The following is a 12,193-nucleotide window of genomic DNA, read 5'->3' as shown; positions in this document are numbered from 1 at the left end:
TTACTGCCAACTAACCCCACACCACTGAGATCACATCTGCAGCCCTGATGATCCCAGAGAGTCGTAACGCTGTAGGTTTCGAATTTATCGACTGACATCGCCTGTTTAAACAACGGAGTCAGCCAGCCGTCGTATCACCTTACAACTCCCAACTGGCAACCTGAACGGGAGACCTGCTGGGAAAAACTAAGATTGCTGATGGAAGAGGCGTTAGTGGGGCTAGCAGGAGGCGCTCACCCTGTGGTCTGTGTAGATCCTAATGCCCCAGTATGGTTTACTATAGTATAGTAACGGGGACACTCCATTGTAAAAAGGCGCCGTAGTCCTTCGGATGAGACGTAAAACCGAGGTCCTGACTCTCTGTGTTTTCTCGAAAACAGCAGGGGTGTTACGCTGGTTTCCTGGCCAAATTTCCCATTGGCCCTTACCAATCATGGCTTCCTAATAATCCCCATCTCTGAACTGGCTTCATCACTCTGCTCTCCTCCCCACTGAGAGCTGCTGTGTGGTTCTGGCGCACTACGCCTGCTGTCGCATCATCCAGGTGGGGCTGCACACTGGTGGTGGAGACGTCCAGGTCCATTCTCAAGGACCACAGTCACAAACTGTTTTCTCTAGTACAGTCCGGTAAACGGTACCGAAGCATTCGGTCAAAGTCCAACAGACTACGGAACAGCTTCTACCTCCAGGCAATAAGACTGCTAAATAGCCAACCTGCAGCTCCTTTAGCAAATCACCTGTAATGGCTACATGGACACAACGTTCTCACTGTATTCAGCATAACTGCACTACTTGTATATATTGCACACACCATGGACACATAGCAGCTCTACTCATATCGAGTTTTGTCTGAGTTTATTTTATTCCATTTCTATTACATTATTATGTATTAGTATCTAACCTTACTTTGTAACTCATTTTGTGATTTTTACCCCCCGTGAGCTCGCAGAAAAGACACTTCATTGCCGGCAACTACTGCTGCATGCGGTGTTGTGCATTTGATAAACTTTGGTTAATTGAGGAGAGTCCCCACTACCTGTGAAGTGCTTTGAGTGGAGTGTCCAGAAAAGCGCTATATAAGTAAGCTATTAGTGTCCGCTTCAGGGCTCTTGCCTTCCTCTTTAATCATAATCAACCCTACTGGGACCGGTTTTAACTTTTTTTTACTTTACCATTCCTGTGTGGCTTTCAGGTGCTCATGGGTTCGTCTTGTTAAGTGCATCGTTGGGTCTTTTTTAACCCGACTGCAAGGCAAATTTACGATCCGGGATGAAAGTACAAAGAAACACTTTAAGAATTACATCCTAGACGCTGGGACAGTGATAGAGGTGATTATAAAAGCAAGGGCAGATGCCGGATTTTCATTTTGGAGAAATTACAATGGACAGGGTTCTGACACCCTAAAATGCAAAGGTTACCAGCTAGCCTTTTTGGATGGGTAATTGATCCACTGAGTCTCCTACAGCCGCTTCCTGGAACAGATCAGGGTGGCAGCATTAATTACACGGCTGGACAAAGTGATCCACACCCCCACCCCACTTTGTGTAAAGAGGTGGCCGTTGTCCACGCTTTCGTATGCGCTTCCACTGCTGTGGTCTGTGAATGGAGCAGCTACACTTGTATGCAGAGAAGCACTAAGCAGCTAGGAGATGCGTTTACAAAGTTGAGCATCCGTTGGTCCCCGTACAGAGGCTGACGGACCAATAATTTGACTTACGTGAATACACAGTTCGCTGCATTTTTGCAAACTGTTTCTGGAAGTAGGAACGGGAAGAAAATTCAAGTTCACTTGAATGTTTGGTAATATTTAAGAATGAAAGTCCGAGCTGGGTTGGTTTAAAAGGACGCAGGAGAGGAGGCTGCGAACAAACTTCCTAGGCAGATCCGCGAAAAGGATGAAGCAAGAATATTTTATTCAGTTTTAAAAAAACTTGTTCACATACAAAGATAGACAAAGTTTCGATCAGGACAGGAAAGATGTTCTATGAAACCCGGAGATGCGGCTGTTCAAGAAGACAACCTAGTTTTATTCAATAACCTTTCGATGCACAGAACGGTTTCCCGACCTCCTCACCATACGACAGACTCACAAAAAAAAAAAACGACATTACACTAATACTGGTTTCCGCTTCCCCCCACCGGTCAGCCTGTACAGAGATTAGCCTGTAAATCCTGTCATTTTTTTTTTTAAATGACATCGCAGGACCCCCAGCTCAGAGAAGCGGGGAAGAGGTTGAGGTTGCAGAGCTAAGAAAAGAGGAAGCGATCAGCTGGCATCTTTCTTCTTCAACGCCGCCGACGTCGGTTTTACCCGATAAGACAGGGACTGTCGTGGAGGGAAGAGAGAGTTTAAGGTGCTGGAGGAGCTGGAGAGGCGCAGGTGGTCTCCGGGTGCACACGCGTTAGCCAGAGACGGCGCCGCCTCTCCGATCAGCGCCGTCAAGGACTTCTGCAGTTTTGTCCAGGAAGCCCGGAAGGCGGAAGTGGAGCTTTCCACATCGGACGGGATCTTCAAGCACCTGAGGTCCATCGATTTAGGAAGGGCGAATTCGGGCCCCTCGGCGGCGGCCAGCTTGGCCTCCACAGCCCGGAGCTTCTGAAAGAAGAGGAACGGGTCAGCCAGCGCCAGCGTCTCCTGCATCTGACGCCGCGTGTCCTTCAGCAGCGCCTGTCGGAGCGAGAGCTTGGCCACTCTCCCCCGGAACTCGTCCTCCACCCGCCGCTGTTCGTCCTCGATCACCTCCATCACCTTGGACTTGTAGGTCTTGGCCTCTTTCACGATCCCGTCCAGAAGGCTCGCTGTTTGCCGCGCCATTTTGCCGTTGGAGGCCTTCACGGCGCTCTCCGCCTCCTTTCCCCTCTGCAGGAGCGTCTGGCAGACGGTCAGCTTCCCGTCCACCTCCTTCAGCCGCAGGTCCAGGGTCGTGCCCAGCTCTGCCCGTGCCTTCCGGAAATTTTTCACCTCGTGCTTCTTGTGCGCGCCCTCGATGGCGCACACGACGCAGACGCAGGTCTTGTCGGTCAGGCAGAAGTACTCGACCGGCTTGGCGTGCAGCGAGCACCTCCTACCGCCCAGGTCGGGGGCGGGGTCCACCAAGACGTGGCCCCGGAACGCCGGCTTGAAGTGGGGCCTGAGGTGGTCGGAGCACATGGCGATCTCGCATTTCAGGCACACCTTCGCCGCCGCCTTGGGGCTGTCCAAGCACACGTCGCAGGCGGCTTTCGGCGGGGAGGTGCCGTCGCTCGCTTTAAACCCCTCCACGATGTTGGCCAGCTTGAAGTTCTTCTGCAGAACCGAGCTCCCAACGTGCTCGCCCCGGCACTCCGGGCAGGTGTGCGGCCAGCCGGCCTCATCCTCCCTCCGGATGACCTCGGCGATACACGCCAGGCAGAAACTGTGACCGCAGGGCAGCGAGCTGGGCTCGCAGTAAAACTGCAGGCAGATCGCGCATCTCAACTCGTCCACAAAGGGCTTCTCCGATTTAGAAAGGGCCATGTGTTTTGTTTGCAAGCACGATTCCTTTAAAGAATAGAGCAGGAACGAAGCCCCCAGCCTCACTGAAATATTAAAGAGACGCGGAGAGAGGGCATATTTATTTACGACCTCATTAGCTCATTCTCTCATTCACAAAACCTGTTCTCATTTAAACAACACGCTTGTCATTAACGCTTAAATGTCTAATCGGCTGTGGTCTGCATCTGAGCGATGAACGATGGAGGAAGGATAACCACATCGACGCATCGTAATTAGTAATGCCTTCGAAGCAAGGTCTCGGGGCTTTCTTCCGTTTTCGACCAAGCCTGAATCCTCACTTATCTCATTCTTTTAAAAAAATAAATAAAATCTAGATTATGATTTTTTCCTTATATTTTCCTCAGAGGTGGTGATACAGGCAACCAATTCAGGGTATAATGCTTTTCTGTGTGTAGTTACTTATTGGCACGGGGAGACGAATTATAATTATCCGATTAGTCAGACAATTAAGGCAATTAAGAAACAGAGCTGGGGGAAGGCAGACGATAGTCGTAAAATATCACACGTGTGACCCTTCTCGGGAAATTTGGATGTATGGCCTAGGAATTTTTATGTAGCACGCAACGTGTGTTTACGACGCTATTACGCTTATGTTTCGGGGTTACTGCGTTACGGCACTTACTGTAGGTGCCTCAGCGCGTTTTTGCCATTTTCTGTTAGTCCTAAGAACTGCACAGTAAAGAGCTGATGTCTGCGAAACATGTCCGATTCAGTCTCTGGATTTCCGCGATGTAACAATTATGTCCCGAAACAAATGAGGCTGTTAAAGTGACAAAACACATTTGGAGAACTACAGTATATGACTATTCGGTATCAATCGATCTTTTCGATCCAATCGATCATGGAAGAAATCTGGGAATAGATGCATGATATGTGTGATTCTTCTGTTACTGAACTGACATCTTAACTCGCTTAGTCGTGCTTTCAAATGTAAATATAGTATTTATCTAAAAATCTACAGTAATGCGAAGCTCTCGGTGGACAATCGTCAAGTACAGATATAACAAAATGCTCTGCTTGTAATTCGGAGGTCCGGGAGAATTTTGCACAGGCATAACCTCTCCCTAGTGAATTTCCTGACAGATGACAGCGTGCTGCTGAGCTGTTGTCGATTAAATACCTGCAAAACTTTCTGGCTTTTCCACGATAACGATTCACTGCCTCTAAATAGATCACAAGTAATTTTATTTTCAATATATCATTCATATGCATGTTTTTTAAATCTTATTCTTAACTCGGCAGTACTGTACATTTTGACTTCGCTGGTTCACACGTTGTAACCCGAGTTTTCCATGGGCCGGGGTTTTACAGTAATGGTACAGTACTGTTCTTGATAGCAGGTGCTGAAAGAACAGCTCCCGGTCGGGAAATGGCGTCGAGACGCCAATATCTAACGAGATATTTTCAGCGGAAAGTTTTATCGACCACATTTCTTCAGCTCTGCCTCTGCAATTATGAGAAAATGAAGACGTGAGGGAAGCCAATTCAGATACATCATTACCAGAGCGAATTGGTGCATGTGAGGGGGACTTTTTCGCAGAGAAACGCGTCAGTCGGCGGTACCCTTCACTGCCTTACGCAGCGTAACGGGTGATAATATGCAGCGACGTTAATTTCTTTACTCTTGCAGTACGAGGTTGCGTCGCTAGATGATGCGCTCAGCGCGGTTTTCTAGACCGTTCACTCCAGACACACCTGTGGAGTTCGCGGAGGAGTATTCTGTGCAACGGCAGCCTTCGTCAGGACCGTTAATGGCTCTGAGGCTGCGAACAGCGTGCTTGGCAAACGGGCTTGAGCACCACGCTGAATCGCTGCCCGTGTCCTCTGACTGCGGCTTCTGAAAAGAGTGATGATTAACAGAAAGGTAGGGGTTTACGGGGTTATTTCGCTCTGTGCGGCCTACCCATACCAGGAAAGCCCCGAGCTCAAATTTCTGCCGGACCCCGCAGGGAGGTTTGGTCTGTGGCGTTCAGGATCATCTAAGCTGGTGCGAGTTTTATTGCACCTTTGCATGTTTTTGTGTGTATTTTTTTACCTTTTGTGAACAAATACCTTAAACGTGCACGGCGGTTTCTGACTATGGATGCCTTCAATAATTTATGCTTTCTCTTTTTGGAGTAAATTGGGTTGGATTATTTTGTGGGATTTTTATTTTGTATTTTATCTGTTTCTGTTGTATAATTTATGCAAAGTGCCATAAGAATACACTGTATTGAAAGGTGTTAAAGTGTATAAGTATTCCGTTGATGGATAATAAAGTAGGTTTTTCAGAATTACCGTGATGGTTATCAGTAAGATAGCTGAGCATTGTTCCTGAAGCATTTAAAAACGTGAATCTTATCACCACCCAATGTAGCCTCATTAGCTTTTTTAAAATAATTGTTCAAATGTTCAATCCATTCTCTAACCACATTATCCAGTACAGGGTTGCAGGGGTAGCTGGATCCTGGCGGGCAAGAGACACAAGGCAGGGTACACCCTGAATGGGAGCAGGGCACACACAGACACACACTGACACCAGGGCCACTCTTCCCAGAAGCCAATAAACCTACCGGCAGTGTGTTTTGGGCCTGTGGTAGGAAACTAGAGAACCCAAAGGAAACCCTTATGAACACAGGGAGAACACACAAACTCCACACAGAGAGCACCTCAGGAATTGAACTCAGGGCCCCAGCAATCCTACCCATTGTACCACCTTGGGTCTAGTGTTGAAAAACAGCATTTCAGCCTCACGCCTTAAAATTCATCATCGTTCCTGCGCCCCCTAATATTATCTGTGCAGGAGGGTTCATAAATGTCAGGCATGACTGAGGTGGAATCAAGTGATTGAACTGGGACCCTCCCTGTTTGTGAAGCAGTTTTGGATGAAAAGCCGTATAAATGCAAGGAATCAGCACGATTTTTATCAGGATTAAAGCCTTTTCTTCTCTATCCAGGAAAGGGAGCTGGAGATGTATGACCCCCTCTGATATAGGGGGACCATTCTGTGCTAGAGATGTTGGCGGTGAAGGAGGAGCCCAGCTCGTCACACCCTCACTGGGAGATGGACCAGTGTGCAGAGGAGGCTTCGGGGAATGACGGCGCCTGTTTCGGAGACCGGTTGAAAGTCCATGGGAAAGAAGAGCTGAAAGAGGAGGAGGGTATCCCGGAATTTGTCCCGGAGGAAGGAAGTGCAGCAGCACGTAAGCTTTTGCTTTGCTGTAACAGCTGGTCTTCCCAGCTTCAGCACTTGAGATATGAAGTCTTTGTCATTTTGTTGCTGGTTATAAACGGAAACAGCATTTGCGTGGGTGGGGATTGTTGGGAGTTGGTTGGGGATCTTAGCTTTAACTGGAAAAAGACAAAGATTTATAGATGTTTCCAGCTGGATTCCAGCGATAGCACAAGAATCAGAACTGAAGAATTTTAATAACTCTTACACTTAATAAATATCAATCAACCCTCCCAGCTGGCTATTCTAATCCATGCTTAGGCATTTCTTGCAGGGCGGTAGCAATGGCCAGATTTCAAAGACCATCGTAACCGTTTCGTTTCCTTTCCCCCATCGTAGATGCGGAAGGGCGAGCCGCCTCCTCTCTTCCCTCTGCAGAGACATATGCCAGCAAACAGGGAGGATCCCCTAAGCAAGTCGGCGATCGCCCAGCCGCGCTATCGCCACCCCTATCTTCCGCCAGCCAACCCCACCTCCCCTTTCCCCTTGTGAGGCTCACCCGGATCGACGACTCCTGGCCGCGGGATGCAATCCGCGCGGGCTACGTCCTGGGGGACGGCTACAAGGTCGCCTGCGAAACGGGCTCGGAGCGAGCCGTCCCCCGCAGCGGGGAAGCGGTCCCACAGGGTGTGCAGCCTGAAGGTGTGCCGGCGGATCCACATGGGCGGGAGCCGCTTCCGACAGATCGAGCACTCGGAGCGCCCCCAGAGAGGAGCAGCCCTACCTCCGCCCGTAGTGCAGGAAGAGCCTCCTCTACCAGGCCGAGCTCCGGGCGAACGGGCAGACCCACACGGGGCAGACACCCTACAGCTACGGGCAGTGTGGGCAGAGGTTCGGGCTCTGCGAGAGCCTCAGGAAGCACCGGCATGTCTACGCCGAGGAGAAGCCATATGGCTGCCAGCGGTGCGGGAAGGGGTTCGGCCAGCCGCAGAGCCTCGCGGCCCGCCGGCGCACCCGCACGGGGGAGCAGAGCTCCAAGCGCCTGGCGCACCTCCACGTGCCCCGCTGCTGCCCCCAGTGCGGGAAGAGCTTCGGCCAGCAGGACCACCGGCGCGTCCATGCGGGGGAGCGGCCCTTCCCCTGCCCCGCCTGCGGCAGGAGCTTCGGGCCCGCCGTCACGCTCAAGAACCACCGGCGCACCCGCGAGGGGGAGAGGCCCTTCAAGTGCCCGGGGTGCGAAAAGAGCTTCGGCCAGTCGGGGACCCTGAAACGGCACCAGCAAATCCACGAGCGGGAGGTGATGCCGAAGGGGCAGGCGTAGGGTTTCATGAGACCCTTGTGCGCTCGTTCACGAGGGTCTCATTGCGACGACCAGGGTTTATTTGTGGTCAGGGTTGACCTAACCTCCGAGCACTTTCGGAAAGTACAGCAAACAATACCCAAGGACTCTGAATTAAATCTATTGTAAGAACTTCCTGTGCTTTACTATGTAAAAGAGTCACATGCGGTAAAGCATGGTGAAATAACAGCTAGGTCATAAAGCACAGAAATGTATGTATGGTAAAGTGCAATGCGGACCATGGGAATCATGGTAAATCCAAGGAAACATGGTAAAACCCCAAGAAATGACCATGAATGTTTACAGTGCTTGATACCAAGTCAACGTTTCACAGGGATCCTTAATAAGCCTCAAGCTCAGATAATGCTGTGGATCAGGGGTCGGCAAACTACGGCCCGCGGGACAAATCCGGCCCGCTGAACTTTTCTGAGTGGCCCGCAGCTCAGAAAGGGTAACTTTTTGCATCAGATGTTGAAAATCTTCCACCAGTGGTCTCTACTTGTTAGCTCTGCTGCTCTCTCTCAGCACTAACGGTCAATTGCAGAACAACACCTATTGGACAATGCATTTTACTTTGAGCCTATCAAACGTCAGCTTTAGCCTAGGTTGCATATGCCTGTGCTACAACTGATTCTTACCGTAAATTCATTTGGATTTTTGTTGCCTACTGTTATTGGCTCAGTCACGCAAATGATGTCTAATGTATGCGACCTTGTTTGAAAGCAGGTAAAGATTTCAAATGGTTCTAAAAGTTATAACCGACAAGAGGCTAACTGTAAGTCATTCCTGCCGTGTTGGAAAAAAAAAAATTCGATGCAGAGGGTCAAAAATTCAATGACAAACAGTCAGAAGAGTACTTTTCTGTCCCTTGGAAAGAAAAGGCAATGTCTCTTATCTCTCGGGATACAATCACCGTGATTAAAGATTACACCATAAAAAGGGCATTGCGAGGCTAGGTTTTCGGAATACACAGGAGTTGAATGTAAGAAAAAAATTAGAGCAATTGAAAAAGTCGCTTCAGGGGCAGCAAAAGCTGTTCAAGAGAAAATCCGAAGAAAATGTTGCGGCTACCCGAGCTAGTTATCGAGTATCACAGCTTCTAGCAGCAGCTGGCAGACCCTTCACGGACGGTGGGTTTATTAAGCCATGTATGCAAGAGGTCACAGATGAGATGTGACCAGAGAAACGCCACGTATTGCAGTCAGTGAGTTTATCGGCTAGATAGAGGATTTCACTCAGATGACCCAGCAAGGTTAGTACAGTACATTTTTTTTAGTGGCCCTGGCTCTAAAAAGTTTGCCGACCCCTGCTGCAGATCATAGCAGCAGATGAGCTGATGTTTACCAGTGCTCCCCTAATCTGTGGATCAGCATAGAAAAAGACAAGGAAGGCCAAATTATGAAAAAAAATATTATTTTTTAAGACATAAAAATAATAATTAGTAATAATTGCTTACACTTATATAGCGCTTTTCTGGACACTCCACTCAAAGCGCTTTACAGGTAATGGGGATCCCCTCCAACACCACCAGTGTGCAGCCCCACCTGGATGATGCAACGGCAGCCATAGTGCACCAGAACACTCACCACACATCAGATATCAGTGGGGAGGAGAGCAGAGTAATGAAGCCAGTTCAGAGATGGGGATTATTAGGAGGCCATGATTGGTAAGGGCCAATGGGAAATTTGGCCAGGACACCGGGATTACACCCCTACTCTTTTCGAGAAACGCCCTGGGATTTTTTTTAATGACCACAGAGAGTCAGGACCTCGGTCTTCCGTCTCATCCGAAGGACGGCGCCTGTTTTTACGGTATAGTGTCCCCGTCACTATACGGGGCATTAGGACCCACATGGACTGCAGGGTGAGCGCCCCCTGCTGGCCCCACTAACACCTCTTCCAGCAGCAACCTTAGTTTTTCCCAGGAGTCTCCCATCCAGGTACTGACCAGGCTCACACCTGCTGAGCTTCACTGGGTTGCCACAAAAAGGCACTAGGTGGCATGCTGGAGCAGTGGTTTTGTATTGTTGCCTCGCAGCACTAGAGTCACCGGGCTTAATTCTGGACCTGGGGTGCTATCTTTGTGGATCTTGTATGTTCAAGCCATGTTTGTGTGGGTTTCCTCTGGGTGCTCCAGTTGCCTCCCACAGACATGCTGGTAGCTTGGGGATCTTGTACAATTTGCCCCTGGTGTGAGTGCATCTGTGTCTGGTTTGTGTCCGTGTCTGCTCTGTGATGGACGGGTGTGCTGTCCAGGGTGTACCCTGCTTTCCAGGATAGGCTCCAGCTCCCCTGAATTGTAGTTCACAGTTAGAAAATGGATGGATGGACTTGTCAATGTCCCAGTAAATAACATAACATCACTTTATTAGCCCTGTACAGTTTCTTGCATTAGGAATTCATCTTTTCACATACCCCAGCTTGCTCTCCATGAGACACACAGATAGGGAGAGAGCCTGGGGTCAGAGCACAAGATCAGCCATTGTACAGCACCCCTAGAGCAGTTGGGGTTAAGGGCCTTGCTCAGGGGCCCAATGGAATAGAATTCCTCTGCCAGCTGTGGGATTTGAACTGGCAACCTTCCAGCCACAGGTGCAGATCCTTTGCCACAGAACCACTGCTCTGCCAAATTGGCATGTGGACAGTGGGGGTGTGTGCAAAGAGCCTGGAGCCTAGTTTTGGGGAGTCTGGAAAAATCCTCCCAGATGTGCTGTTGAGTCTGATGCCTTCAGGAATGGGCTGGAGGAGACCATCCAATAAAGAAGACACTAGCAACCTAATGAGCAAATATAGACCCTTTAAGAAAATGCATTTTCTTGTTGCGAGTGAAGGCAGTTACAAACCGTGAGCTTGAGGACTGTGAATGCGTATTCATTTTGATAACATGGGGTTGTGCCAATGTTTAGATTTTAAAAGTGTAATTGTGTTAAGTGTATACTTTTTTATGCTGTATCTGTTCAGTGATATTATGGGCATCACAATATACATAATGTGTAAACATAACACATGATCTTGCTTTATCTGACTGTGCTGGTTTAATATTATAAGTACATGCAATATTTTTAATCGGTTTTTTTTTCATGGCCAGTAAATCATACCTAGACTGCATTATCGACAGACATTTCCACTGATGACCATAATTATTTAAATGATAGACGACTGAAGGTTATTTTCAGTCAAGGACTTAGTTGCTTAATTGAATCAGTGGGTCAAGACTGGCATATCTTAGCCACTGGTCCAAGGCACCAATGCAACTTTAAAAACTGGGACTGTGCCGGGCCAGTTGAAGATCGCTGCCTTATAATCTTGCTTAGATCAATTTTTGCCAAGCACAAGGAAGGCTGATCGTTGCTGTACATCTAGGGAAAGGTCAAAATCATTCTTGTGGAGAAGGACCCAGTCCTTGCTAAAATGGTAAATAAATTCACGGTCCACTGTGGCATACATGTCCACTGCGCAGTAAGCAGAAAATTTCCATATCTGAGCCAAAGAGGGTTATTGGCCCCGAGCTTATACTGGTGTCCATGATCTTAAACCCAGACTAGAGTGCATGTGACCCCCCCCCTTCTTGGACAGGACACTGGTCAATTACAGGAATTACTCCCCCATCAAAGCTGGTGCCCCACATATACAGCAGCTAGGTGGACTGGAGCAACAGGCACAGTACCTCACTCGGGGTACATCAGCAGTGTCCTTAGTTGGGCTTTGAAACGATGTGTAGCACTTGATTATAAAACCGTTAACAATTATGAGAGATCCGTCTCAGCTAAAGCAATAGAGAGAATTAAAAAAACAAACTTGGTAAAGTGGGTGCCCAGTGCAGAGATCACCAGCTCAGATGTGGGTTATGCAGTAACCCGACAGTGACCAGAGTTCCCCAGGAGGGGGTGCAGTTGTCAGATGCCACAATGGCTTGTCAGCGGTCAAGGCGGGGTGGTTGCTAAGTTCTCAAGTGGGAGCTGAGTAAGAGGAAGATGTCTTGGTGGGATTATAGCAGTGAGCCCAGCTGACTAGCAAGTGCCGATTCCAAGCAGAACTTATAAAAATAATATAAAACACCAAAATATATCAGAGGGGGAAAAAAGTCAGTTTTGTCTTTTTTCAGTTCAGTTCAGTTCTTGTCCTTTGCAGTTGTCCTTTTTTTCCAATAAAATTATGTATTTAAACCT

At 48.6% G+C, this 12,193-nt stretch overlaps 2 protein-coding genes across 2 annotated transcripts; one reads left to right on the top strand and one right to left on the bottom strand.

Moving 5' to 3' along the window:
- Positions 1-2,266: 2,266 nt before the first annotated feature.
- On the bottom strand, positions 2,267-3,496 carry LOC148833897 (E3 ubiquitin/ISG15 ligase TRIM25-like). The gene has a single exon (XM_088915701.1). The coding sequence runs from the start codon at positions 3,494-3,496 to the stop codon at positions 2,267-2,269; it is 1,230 nt and encodes a 409-aa protein (XP_088771827.1).
- A 1,726-nt stretch (positions 3,497-5,222) lies between these two features.
- LOC148833896 (uncharacterized) lies at positions 5,223-12,193 on the top strand. The gene is made up of 3 exons (XM_088917212.1): positions 5,223-5,399; positions 6,472-6,717; positions 7,086-12,193. The coding sequence occupies exons 2-3, from the start codon at positions 6,531-6,533 to the stop codon at positions 7,952-7,954; spliced, it is 1,056 nt and encodes a 351-aa protein (XP_088773338.1). The 5' UTR covers positions 5,223-5,399; positions 6,472-6,530; the 3' UTR covers positions 7,955-12,193.

Source organism: Atractosteus spatula, chromosome 5, assembly GCF_055471065.1.
Source record: "Atractosteus spatula isolate fAtrSpa1 chromosome 5, fAtrSpa1.hap1, whole genome shotgun sequence".
Taxonomy (NCBI): domain Eukaryota; kingdom Metazoa; phylum Chordata; class Actinopteri; order Semionotiformes; family Lepisosteidae; genus Atractosteus; species Atractosteus spatula.
This window is presented reverse-complemented; position numbering and strand designations above follow the sequence as displayed.